Below are 12993 nucleotides of genomic sequence, written 5' to 3' on the forward strand. Positions count from 1 at the left end.
TTGTATCTAACTAAGCAAAGAATGTGGTTATGTATATAAACAAAAGGAATTGTTTCCAGATGAAAGTGGTCTTTAGACTGAAGAAATTTCAATCTGTTGTTTTTCTGTAGGAAATGTCGTAAATGGAACTATTGGTAAGCAGATGGTGGATATGTTAGTTGAGTCCTCAAATAACGTGGAGATGATTCTGAAGTTCTTCGACATGTTCCTCAAACTTAAAGACCTCACGTCATCAGACACCTTTAAGGAGTATGATCCAGATGGTAAAGGGGTCATCTCAAAGAGGGATTTCCACAAAGCTATGGAGACCCATAAACACTACACCCAGTCGGAGACGGAGTTCCTGCTCTCCTGTGCTGAGACAGATGAGAATGAGCTGCTTGACTATGAGGAGTTTGTAGAAAGGTTCCATGAGCCTGCAAAGGATATTGGCTTCAATGTGGCCGTTCTACTGACAAACCTGTCAGAGCATATGCCACACGACACACGACTCCAGACCTTCCTGGAGCTGGCAGAAAGTGTACTTAACTACTTCCAGCCTTACTTGGGCCGAATTGAGATCATGGGCAGTGCCAAACGCATTGAGCGGGTCTACTTCGAGATCAGTGAGTCCAGTCGCACGCAGTGGGAGAAGCCACAGGTCAAGGAGTCAAAGCGGCAGTTTATCTTCGATGTGGTCAACGAAGGTGGGGAGAAGGAGAAGATGGAGCTCTTTGTGAACTTCTGTGAGGACACAATTTTTGAGATGCAGCTGGCAGCCCAGATGTCAGATGCTGGAGAGCGGTCTGCCAGCAAGGAGGAGAGCGAAAAGGAAAAGCCCGAGGAGGAGAACCCTGACATGGGCTTCTTTTCTGTCACCACAGTAAGGACTGCGCTGCTTGCCCTGCGCTACAATGTGATGCTGCTGATGAAGGTGCTTTCCATGAAAAGCCTTAAGAAACAGATGAAGAAGATGAAGAAGATGACAGTGAAAGACATGGTCATGGCGCTCATCTCTTTCTACTGGAGTGTGCTGATGGGTCTATTCCACTTCACCTTCAGTGTGTCGCGGGGCTTCTTCCGCATCATGTACAGTACTTTCCTGGGGGGCAGCTTGGTGGAGGGGGCCAAGTCAATGAAGGTGGCAGACCTTTTAGCTAACATGCCTGATCCCACACAGGACGAGGTCCGCGGGGAGGGGGAGGAGGCTGAGAAGAGGCACACGGACAAATCCTCAGCCCAAGAAGACCTAGCTGACCTAGCAGTGGCTGCAGATGATTCTGATCTCCTTTCAGACATATTTGGATTAGATCTTAGGCGGGAAGGGGGACAATACAAGCTGATGCCTCACAACCCAAATGCCAGCATCACTGATCTACTCACCACTCCTGCTGTTCCTGTTCCCACTCCCTCACCTGAGTTCAGAAGACGACAGGTAATATGAACAACCATAATGTATCTCTTTCTGGTGAAAAGTGGGGTACTCACGACAACAGCACATGTCTAGATGAGAGTCTATTGATGAATCCATCGAAGGTCTGTTTCAGACCGAACCTATAATATATATAGTTATTTTGAGGTCATTTAAATCACTTCAAGAATGAAAAGATGGAATATGACTCTCATTAATGTCATATGACCTCATTTCCCTTGTATGGATAAGGAGTGTAAGACCGAGATCCTGAAGAAATAGGGTTCAGCGTGAAGGCATTTGTTATAATGTGCACATTCCAATGAGATTCCAGCTTTGCTGCGCCATTACTTCTCAGCGGGGCTATTAGTGATCCTGGATGTAGCCATCAGTTCCCCAAAGCAGCAAGGAAACATTATATGCATATTTCTACAATTTCTGTGGGATGATCGACTTCATGTTGAGGTGCTTTTTTGTTTTTGTGCTGTTTTAGGGAAAAGGGTCCACAGATGAAGAGAGCAAAGGAAAAGAAGATGGAAAATGTGAGCCAGAAAAGGCAGAGTATGTATACTGTATATATTCATGTGAGAAATATAGTGCATTGTTCTCCCTTGATTTTTGAGATTATTGCAGATGCACATTGGCGGTAGTGAATCCGTTTTCCTTTGTGAAGCTGCAAATTAGTGATAAAATTGTCATAAAATTCAGCCTGCACTCTGCACGCAAGGATCACTCGTAATATGCATGCAAGGTGCTGAGTCAAGCCTGACCCATAGTGACCACTCACGTGGTTTTTCAAGGCAAGTCAAGAGAGGAGAAGAGGTGGGATATACTCTGGTGCAGTATTCAGCTGTGAAAATTTTAAGTAAAAGCAGTGATCATTAATATTGATGATTATGTAATAGTTGAGTTGTATGTGAATGATGTGATAGTACAATATACTTCAAAAGCCATCAAAATACTGCACTATGCTTAAGTATATTATTTTCTTAATAAGTATTCAAGTCATGTAACAGGAAAAGCTTATAATGCCTGTTTTTCAGCACTTACATTGTTCCTTCCAGAGGAGAAGATGGAGAGAAGAATGGGAAGCCCAAAGACAGCAAACCCAAACAGAAAGTCAGGCGGCACCACACCTCAAAGTCCGAGGAAACAGACCTTCAAGAGTCTGCATTCTGGAAGAAGATCATTGCTTACCAAAGGAAACTGTTGGTAAAGGGCTGGCTTTTTATGTTCATGGCATAGATGTTCGTACATTTTGCACGTCCATTTGTCCAGAGCCACTTACAGGTTAATAGTGTACAAGTACAAACAGTATGTGGAATAAAACACAGGCCATTAGCACAAACACGTATATGTAGTCTCCCTCCTTTGCTTATAATCCCTGAACATGTCTGGAGCCAAACAGCTGATTTCCATCCAGTTCAAACACCATTTAAAGACACACGGGTAGACGTGGGAAAGTGTCTAAAAATCCACCTGTTTCTACAGAATTATTTTGCACGGAATTTCTACAATATGCGGATGTTGGCCTTGTTTGTAGCCTTTGCCATCAACTTCATCCTTCTCTTCTACAAGGTAGGCCCACCTGTGTTTCAGCTTGTTTCCCTTCACAGTCTTTGATAAAATAATGCCCCCAACCCCCGTTCACCTCACGTTCTGACCTGATTTGGCGGTGATGTTGCTGCAGGTGTCTACATCGTCCGCAGTGCTTGAAGAGAAGGAAGTAGTATATGGCGGCTTGCCTACAGACCCCAAGATGCGATGGAGTCCTGCAGAGGGTGTGCCCCAACGAACAGTGACAGTGCACTTTGTCCTGGAGGAAAGCAGTGGTTACATGGAGCCCACGCTGCGCATCTTGGCCATACTACATACTGTCATTGCCTTCTTCTGCATCATCGGTTACTACTGTTTGAAGGTGGGGTGGACCAAACAGTACTAGTATTCCTCTAAGACCATTGATTTGGTCATTTATTTATGTTATTGCTTACGCAGCTGCATTAATTAAGTAAATAAAGCAATTAAGCGGTCCATGTGAGCTGGCCCAGATAATCTTTTAGGGATGTGTGCTAAACATGACCATTCACAAACCGCTGTTTGCTTTAAATAACATGCATCAGTCTGTTTTTTACTGTACAGCTCAGGGTAAATGTTTATGCCATAATCACTAGAGACTAGCTTAAAGTAGACTACATATAGCTGGAGAGATCCAAAGTTATAGTCAGGAACCGTTACTTAGTATGGAAGTACCAAGTTCTGTGGTTGTGCCTTTTTTCCGACCATGGGATGTGTTTGTCTCAGGTGCCGCTGGTGATTTTCAAACGGGAGAAGGAGGTGGCCAGGAAGCTGGAGTTTGATGGGCTCTACATAACGGAGCAGCCCTCTGAAGATGACATTAAAGGGCAATGGGACAGGCTTGTAATTAACACGCAGTAAGTCCAAGATAACTGCTCATTTCATTTAGTCCAAGCCGCCAAGCAATTATGTAGAAATGAGGGTCAAAGAGGTTCTAATATGTTAAAATTGTCATCTAAATGTCATGTTGCACATCGATTACAGGATGGAGCCCTTACCATTAGCTTTCTGAGGGTAACGTTTAATTAAACTGTTACTAAATAAAGAGTTTATTAACATTTCACTGACAGAATTCTTAGAATCTCCTGTAACTCTTTCTGTGAAGTAGAATATAGAAAATACAATGATTTTAGCCTAATAGTGGGTTTGAAGGGATGCATTGTACCACAGTGTAAATTCTGCAAATTACTACTAATGAATAGTGCTTTAAGATTAATAAGTAAAGACTACATTACTTTTTTTCAGGTCATTCCCAAATAACTACTGGGATAAATTTGTTAAAAGGAAGGTGGGTGATTCTTTTGTAGTTCCTAAATACATTAGTACCACAATAATTGCTATATTTCATACACTTGTGGTCTGGAGACATGCTTCCTCATTAGGAGTGATACATAGATGTTATGTGGATGCCAGTGAAATTAAATGTCTCTTTGAATCATTTGAAAGTTGTCAGCCTCTGGGCCTTTATAAATGCTGCATCAGTATTTTTTATCTTTTTATCATGCTATACATAAGTTGTATATGTTATAGCCCAGGAACTCCAGTATTATACGACATTATTACTGGTAAAAGCAGCATGGAGTGCCTGTTCTCCTTCCAGGTGATGGACAAGTACGGGGAGTTCTATGGCCATGACCGCATCAGCGAGCTGCTGGGAATGGACAAAGCCGCCCTGGACTTCAGCGATGCTCACGAGAAGAAGAAGCCTAAAAAAGACAGTTCGCTGACGGCTGTGTGAGTCGTGCCCGTGCACCGGAATAACAAGCACATAGGAAAGGGCCTGAGCGGTATGCTTGTGTGAATGATGACTGAGCTTAGTGGAAGGCAGTGGGCAGATGTGCCCACTCCAGCCATTTTAATTAGTTTTATAAAGGAATTTTAAGAAATGTTATAAACATTCTGGGCAGAAGAGGGCAGTAATTGCCAGTGATTATGACATTATACAAACGTATCGAAAAATCCCAAGAAAAAATATGTTAATACAATGTATATTGTTATTTAGTTTTTTTTTAACACTGTGACAAAATCTATGACAAGGAATTTAAATGCATTCTAACATCATTGAATTGCTTTCTGTTTGCTGACAGACTGAACTCCATTGATGTCAAGTATCAGATCTGGAAACTGGGTGTAGTCTTCACAGACAATGTGAGTAAACTGCTTTAATTTTCAACAGTGTAGGTAAAAAGTTCACAAGAACACAGTCAAAATCAAAATTTCATGTGTTCAGAAAGAAGGGCTGTTTAAATTATAGCTTTAAATGACAGCACATTGTGCTTGTAGATTCTACATACAGTATGAGCCACTGAGCAACTGAGATAGCAGCTAGGGACACTCATATGTATCCTCAATATTACTGGTTCATGCCCAGTTCCTGCTACTGCCATAGCACCCAACAAGGTACTTCCCAGGATTCTGTCCTGTATAAACACCCATCTTCATGAATGGGTTGACTATTTAGCACAATAATGTTGAAAAGATAAACTTTGTGGCATAGTGTGTTTTCTTTTGAACTTCCTCTTGAGAGAGACTGTTTTCTGTTTGTCTTTGCAGTCCTTCCTCTACTTGGCCTGGTACATGACCATGTCGATCCTGGGCCACTATAACAATTTTTTCTTTGCTGCACACCTCCTGGACATTGCCATGGGTTTCAAGACCCTGCGCACCATCCTGTCCTCTGTCACACACAATGGCAAGCAGGTATGTGGTGGTCTACTTTCTGGGCTCCTTTTGAAGGACAGGCTGCTGATCAAGCTATGGCTTCAGGTCACTTTCTGGAGTGGTGATAAGGACTCAACAAGGTAAGAATGTAATCCTCACAATCCCTCCCGCAATCTTTGTTCTTCAGCTCGTTCTTACGGTGGGCTTGCTGGCAGTGGTGGTCTACCTCTACACGGTGGTGGCCTTCAATTTCTTCCGTAAGTTCTACAACAAGAGTGAAGATGGGGAGTCTCCGGACATGAAGTGCGATGACATGCTCACGGTGTGTATGTCTGCAGTGTTTTATTTAGGAGGATGGGATTATGGAAGCATTTGCTAGTTTGACTGGAGAAGCTAATGAGTGTTAATAATCAGGGTCAGCACTGGTGTCTTAGTTGCCTCATTAAGCTTTTCATGCTTGAATAAAAGCAGCTTGGCATGTCATTTACCTCTGCTTGATTGAAACACAGGTACAGTGAACTTTTAAGGAACACTATTCATTAAAGTTGGTATTAATCAATCAATGTGCCCCTCACCCGATCACTAACTGGAGAGGTTTCCTTGATGCAGACACCTTGAAATTTTTTTTGTGTTTTCTTTATTTGTGGTTGATTGTTCCAGTTTTTAATGTAGAATTTTTTAGTGAAGGCCACACAGGGTAATCAGCTTCCATTGTTGGGCATGGACATATGTACAAGAGGTTTGATGCACATAAAATGTATGCTGAGATACTTGGGGTACATTGTTACCTCATTTTTAAAGAACTCGTGATGAGATTGGGGCAGGGGGGCCAGTAAGTAGTCTAGTGGTGAAGGTCTTTGATTTTTTTTGGCCTAAAGATTGCAGGTCCAAGTTAGAAGATATGACTCTGTACCCAGTTCTTTAACCAGATTACTCAAGTAAAAATATCCAGGTGAGTGCCAGCTGTAATCTTTGAAAGTGACTTTGGAGTAAAGCTTTTACTACACAAATAAAATAAAAGGTAATTTTTAACGAGTACAAGCTTTGCGCGAGGCTGAGGAGGCATGTCAGGCATGGTGGAATCCATTTGAAATGAAGACCTTATTTGGAACCAGGGGCCTGTCCCTGCGCTGAAGAAAGAGAAGGACAATGACAGGAGACGCCAGCGCTACGGTCGGCGTCCTCTTCCCTTAATCCGTCCAGAAGCAGCCGCCCGCGGTGCCTGATTTCCAGCTCTCCTTCCCTATTAAGGGCACGGAGGGCCTGTGGGGTCCACACGTTGGTCTTTGAGAAGAGGCAACGTCAGCTTAGCTTGGCCTGAGACGCCCCACTCTCCCCTGGGAGATAAATCCCCTGGGATTGCACTGGGCACCTCTTTTATGGAAATGTGGATTTGACACTCACACAGCTGTGTGGCCCAGTGTGCCAGGATATGCCTTCCTTTGGTGGTCTCTTGCTATTTCTGAATGAGGCGTGAGGGATGGAATAAGGTGTGTGGTGAATACAAAGTGGAAACACTTTCAAAATGCCAAGTGAACCTTAAAATAATGTACCATCTGAATTTTATAAATTCATAGAACTTTCAACACAGAAAACAATGATCAGGTGCACTGTAAGGATATGAATAGTGGGCACCGGAATGTGGTTATGCAACACTCCAAGGGGACAGTTTTTACAAAAAAAAGTCTGTTTGGTTCCAGTCTGCATGGTTTGCAGTGAGGCAAAATATTTATTTTTGAATGGCTGGGTTGTTTTGGATCCCAGCCACTGTTTCTGTGGCCTAGTGTGGTCATTTTATGACAGAACACAACGGTGACCTGAACCAGTCTTCCTGCCTGTTCCCAGTGTTACATGTTCCACATGTATGTGGGAGTCCGTGCCGGAGGCGGCATCGGGGACCAGATTGAGGACCCTGCAGGGGACGAGTATGAGATCTACAGGATCATTTTTGACATCACCTTCTTCTTCTTCGTCATTGTCATTCTACTGGCCATCATTCAGGGTGAGACCTTTGTCTTGGCCAGTCCACCCAGACTGGAACTGGTTTCTGGCTTTGTAACTTCTCCAATTCTTCCTTTTATAAGTCTTGTAAAATTATAATTGCTTGTAAAATTATACACGGTAAAACCGATTCAGAAACATGATGCCTTCCAGAGAACTGTACGTAAGTTTAAGCTTTGTAAAAATGGAGGGTAAATTCCTGTTTTGAATGGGAAAAATTATGTGGCCCAGTGCCACCAAAAATTTACCTGTTCTTACCCAAATTGTGACATCATAAATGACATAACAAAGTGGCTCTTTTTATATTCCTCTGAATCATGAAAGAACACAAAGTTTTAACCCATTGTTTCTCATATCTGTGGGATACATAACTCATCACATTTAAGAAACAAATTTTACTTGCTTGTGAAAGTGAATTCTCATAAACCAGGGTCTTGTGATTTAGAGTTATTACATGATTAAACAAAAGAACATTGTTTTATTTCTTTATTTATTTGTTTGTTTGTTTGTTCGTTCATTCATTCATTCATTTGCGTGTCTATTTTAAAAAATTCACTTTTTCCTAGCTGTTGAATGCATTTCAGATTGACTATATAAGCATTTTTCAGGTCTCATTATTGATGCTTTTGGTGAACTACGAGACCAGCAAGAGCAAGTAAAAGAAGACATGGAGGTAAGGATTTTGAGAAAGGGTAAAATTATAACTTGTGCAGTGTTGGGTTAGCACTAAAATAATATTGGGGCAATGATTTTAAATTGATATCGAAAAACCGAAAAAATTTGAAGAAAAATTATGCTTGTATCAAGGCTCACTTCACAGAAAGTAATTTCAGTGCCTGTCTTGATGACTGACAACTCAAACACACACACACACACACACACATTTTCAGAACCGCTTGTCCCAAACAAAGAACTCTAATGAGGATTTACTGTTACCCAAAGGTGATTCATATTCAGATCTTGCATAGTAGCCAATAAGAGGTGTTGCAATGAGACTTGCTTGGTCCTCGAAAATCTGAATCGAAACCACTCAAAGGCCAAACAATACAATGTGGACAGCAGTGCAAAACAACACATGCAAACGATCAGTTGTGTGAAAACAGAACTATAGCCCATTGTCTTTGCACTGCCCATAGAGCAAAGAGTAAATGCTAAAGAGAATGGGCATCCTGCAGGTGGTGTGCTGCTCCTAGTACCTAACCTGAATTGTTACAGAAAAATATAAGTATAAAAAATGTAAAAGTGTAAATGGCTCAAATTTGGTTGATTATTGTAAACACATAAGCCCACATTATAACCGTATAACTGAATTTAAAACATTGCTATGTTTTGGACCTATCATGCTAAAAGAGGTGGGCCCACAATGGATTTCACCAAGGTTGTTTTTGACCTGTGTTTCAATTACTATATTGATGTTACTAGTGGAGTAGTTTTATGGGATTCCGTAATATGTGTGTAAAGTCAAATGGTGTGTTTGAAGAAAGCACCCAGTCCCATTATGGACTGTTGGTCCTAGTTTTATCAGTCTGACCCTTTCCTATGGTGTCACTTTAATGAAACCTGCTTCTTTTGATCAAATCTCACTGTCCTCTGACATTTTTCTTGTCTTATTTGTGTAACTTGAATCAATAGAAAAAAAAAACTTTTGTAATATGCTGTTTGCCTTTTTCTAATATCTTTAACCGGGAAAACCACATAATCTCAATTTAGCAAATATAGAGAGGCTTTAGTCAGAAGAGTCAAATCACAGGATATCAGACTCTCTCAGGAGACTAGCAATGTCAGAAACTTTTCCATGTTTTGCAGACCAAATGTTTCATCTGCGGAATCGGAAATGACTACTTCGACACGGTACCTCATGGCTTTGAGACCCATACCCTACAGGAGCACAATTTGGCAAATTATCTGTGAGTATGGGCGTCTGAGGGGGTAGGCGATTTGGATCTGCACCCTCCCTCTTTCCACCTGAGACTTCATAGTGGAAGAATTCTGAGAGGCAGCCTGTAAATGAAAGACACCTAGAAGTAGCTAAAGAGAGCTGATGGCAGCTAATGGTGCAAAAAAGCCTGAGAAGTCATGTTACTTAGCATTACATTACCTGAGATTAACACAATATTCTAGTGGAGGGCTGCTTAAATTTAAGCAAATTTGGAGAGATGCAATATGTGACAGCTAGGAATTTGTCACTAACTATAAATCTTGTAATAATCAGAAAATAAAGAAACCTGTAAATGGCAGCCGGTAGATTTTTCTATTCCACCACCCCGGTGCTGCACACCTTCCAGTCACAGTCGGCAGGTAACTGTGCAAAACTAAAGATTAAAAATTTCTTTTGAAAATTAGTGACTTGTTTGGTGTTGCCTGAGTGCTGCAGAGGTTTGTGATCTGTAGTGTGCAAAGACAGCAATTCACCAGGTGGTAGTTTTTCAAATTGCAGTGCACCTTGCCATCGGGAGCTATCGACACGGTGTTGAACAGTCTGAAACTCAAGTGGAATTACTGAACTCAGAATCTAAACAAAAAATGGACACTACGAATGCTAATTTTTCTTTGATTTTGAAAATATTTTAAAAATTTGGTGTAAGTGAACACATATTGCAAATATAAGTATTCAACACATACCATGGTAAATCCTTGCCTCTAAAATGATTGCATTGTTTTGAATACCATGAATGTTCATAACAGAACAGGTATTTCGGGTAGCTTTAATGTTATTGTCTCTTCATTTCTTTCTTCCATAATGTGAAATGTATCTTTGCTTGGCATGAATGCGGAAGTATGCTGTATTAAGCCTTTAGAGGCTGCTGTGGCCTTCAGAAACCTTTTTTATTTTTAATGGACCTCTTTCATAATTTCAGATACTTCACACAACTCATAAATAATAGATCTCTTTTCATAGCCACTACTCATTCAGATAACCATGCTAATTTCATTTATTTTTGATAACATCATATTTTTCTGAGTACTTCTGGGTGGAACACAGTGCCTCTCCACAGTCTGTGCTATTGTATTTCATTCATTTGAAAGATATTTTTTCTATTTTGGTCATTTGGTAGCTCATTTAGCAAATTTTTGCATTGTTTACCATGTAAACATTATGCATGTAATTTATTAACTTGGCAAACATGACATAATGAAAAATAGAATGTAATGGTAGCTCCACTAAAAATATTTTATCATACTTCTAAAATGCTGTAGAAATATTTTTGTGCAGTATTGTTTTTTTTAACAAATGTGAACTTCATTTTTGTTAAGGAACCTAAGAGACTGGCACATTTGACTTTTGATTAGAATGAAGGTTTTATGGGAAAAGTATGATATAAATTTATCCAGACACTCGGTATGCAATTAATTATCACACACATAGTGAAATGCTTCTTACGATTACCATCAAATCAGGGATTAAATTGCAACTGGAGTTGTTTAAAAAAAAAATGTAGCGGTCTTTGTGTTTAGGGCTTTTCACCTGCCTGTTACATTAAGTGATGCCTATGTTTTTTGATGATATTTTTCTCTCTTTTCAGCTTTTTTGTTATGTATCTCATTAACAAAGATGAAACGGAGCACACGGGCCAGGTAATGTCTGCCTTTCTGTCCCATAACCTGCATGGCTATGTTTTAAAATAATAATAATAATAATAATAATAATAATAATAATAACTATTCTTATTATCATTATTATTATTATTATTGTAAAATGAGGGCAGCAATGTGTGGTTAGAACTTTGCATTTGTTTTGCCTTTTAGCTCAGTTTAGAGATGTGTTCTGGTTTTTTTAATGTCACCTACAAAACTTTTTTTTTTTGGAAATCAGTGCCAAATAACTGCTATGTTAGCAGAATTGTTGTTTTGAAATGTGTGAAAATGAGTCCAGATGTGGCGAATGAGGAGCCTTCATGATGTGCAGTTTGTAGTGTTGCCTGCAGCTCAACAACTAAACAGCCTAGGGCTCTCCTGGGGGCCCCTGGCAGCATTTCTGATGCAAACACCTTGGCTGTTTTTCCCCGTAAGGAGTCGTACGTGTGGAAGATGTACCAGGAGCGATGCTGGGAGTTCTTCCCGGCCGGAGACTGCTTCCGCAAACAATACGAAGACCAGCTCAACTGAACCCAGTCCCGAACCTTTTGAACCTTTCGTAACTGCGGCTGCAGAGGCTGATGACTTTTTGGACACCTTCCTTTGGAATGCTTTTCAGACTTTGTAAATATATGACACACTGTATATCATTCCCTGAGTGCTTTTTGGAGCACAAAGGCTGTGTTTTGATGACTCAGTGCTTCATCTATTACATTTGCTTTTTAAAACACATTGAAAAGCAAAAAAAAAAAGAAAAATGAAAACTTTTGAGAAAAAAAGAAAAACTCATTGAACTGTTTCTGAAGACTCATGGAAGATATGTTTCTTTTGAGAGCACATGTATAAAAAAGGCAATTATCTTGCTCATCCTAAGCCTTCTGATTTCTTCATCAGGAAGGGAGTTGTATTTGCGAGGAAGGAGACCTGATAGTGGACTGTGGGCCGTCGATGAGGAAATAGTGCCTTACCAAGCCTGGGTTGAGCTATGCAAGCGAGAGAATCCTGAGTGCACGACCGCATCGCAGATCCACTCACTGGCCTACATGTAGTCTGTGTCCCACCTGCTGACTGTCTCTGCGTCTGCCTGCATCCGTGCGTGCGTGTACCTGTGTGTGTGTGTGTGTGTGTGTGTGTGTGTGTGTGTGCGTGCGTGCGTGCGTGCGTGCGTGCGTGCGTGCGTGCGTGCGTGCGTGCGTGCGTGCGTGCGCGCGTGCGTGCATGCATGTGAGAGTGCGGGGCAAATGCTGAGTATCCATATCACGCTCCTCACCTTCACTTGTTACTTGGCTTTTTGTTTATTTTGGTAATGCTCTTATGCAATACAGAAACTGAGTTAATCTTTGTATACAAGTTCAACAAAAAACTATCTTTGACAAAAAAAAACTTTCATTGCATGTTTATTATGCAAGTTTAACAGAAAAAAAGTTTAAAAAAGTAAAGATGCAAGTTGGTCAGTGTCACACAAAATGTTTTATAGATTTAAGACTACTGATGTCTCTATAGTATTAAAGTGTTGTGGGCTTAACTTGTAAATTCAAAATCAACATCATCAGCCAAGAAAGCATACCACTGTAAGGTTTTAATAGTAGGCTTCACCCATCACCACCCGTGTTTTCAGTTATATAGGTAAGGATGCTCATGTCGACTCATTTTGAGCAATGCTGAAGCAATACCCATTCAGGGAGTCTCATGAAACATAATTGTAAAGCAACTCTGTGTAGAATAATACATTTTGTTTCTGATTGTTTCCGATTGAAATGCCAATCTTTGAGAATAAAACCTTCAGTATA

The 12993-nt window shown here is 40.7% G+C and overlaps 1 protein-coding gene across 3 annotated transcripts in view; it reads left to right on the plus strand.

The window, feature by feature from the left end:
• The window catches only part of ryr2a (ryanodine receptor 2a (cardiac)), a 138726-nt gene extending 126382 nt beyond the window's left edge, over positions 1–12344 (plus strand). Inside the window, exons 89-105 of one of the 3 annotated variants that reach the window (XM_029248867.1) lie at positions 111–862; positions 1160–1414; positions 1884–1951; positions 2455–2602; positions 2882–2968; positions 3081–3308; positions 3692–3822; positions 4211–4253; positions 4566–4699; positions 5053–5113; positions 5519–5665; positions 5814–5948; positions 7472–7628; positions 8236–8300; positions 9434–9534; positions 11152–11203; positions 11639–12344. In XM_029248867.1, coding sequence (XP_029104700.1) covers positions 111–862; positions 1160–1414; positions 1884–1951; positions 2455–2602; positions 2882–2968; positions 3081–3308; positions 3692–3822; positions 4211–4253; positions 4566–4699; positions 5053–5113; positions 5519–5665; positions 5814–5948; positions 7472–7628; positions 8236–8300; positions 9434–9534; positions 11152–11203; positions 11639–11734 — 2660 coding nt within the window. In that variant the 3' untranslated portion in view covers positions 11735–12344. Of the gene's footprint in view, positions 1–110; positions 1415–1883; positions 1952–2454; positions 2603–2881; positions 2969–3080; positions 3309–3691; positions 3823–4210; positions 4254–4565; positions 4700–5052; positions 5114–5518; positions 5666–5813; positions 5949–7471; positions 7629–8235; positions 8301–9433; positions 9535–11151; positions 11204–11638 lie in introns of all 3 variants that reach the window. The other 2 variants (XM_029248865.1, XM_029248866.1) reach the window with 2 other exon arrangements.
• The last annotated feature ends 649 nt before the right edge of the window (positions 12345–12993 follow it).

The sequence above is a fragment of the Scleropages formosus genome, chromosome 24 (assembly GCF_900964775.1).
Source record: "Scleropages formosus chromosome 24, fSclFor1.1, whole genome shotgun sequence".
NCBI classification, from domain to species: Eukaryota; Metazoa; Chordata; class Actinopteri; order Osteoglossiformes; family Osteoglossidae; genus Scleropages; species Scleropages formosus.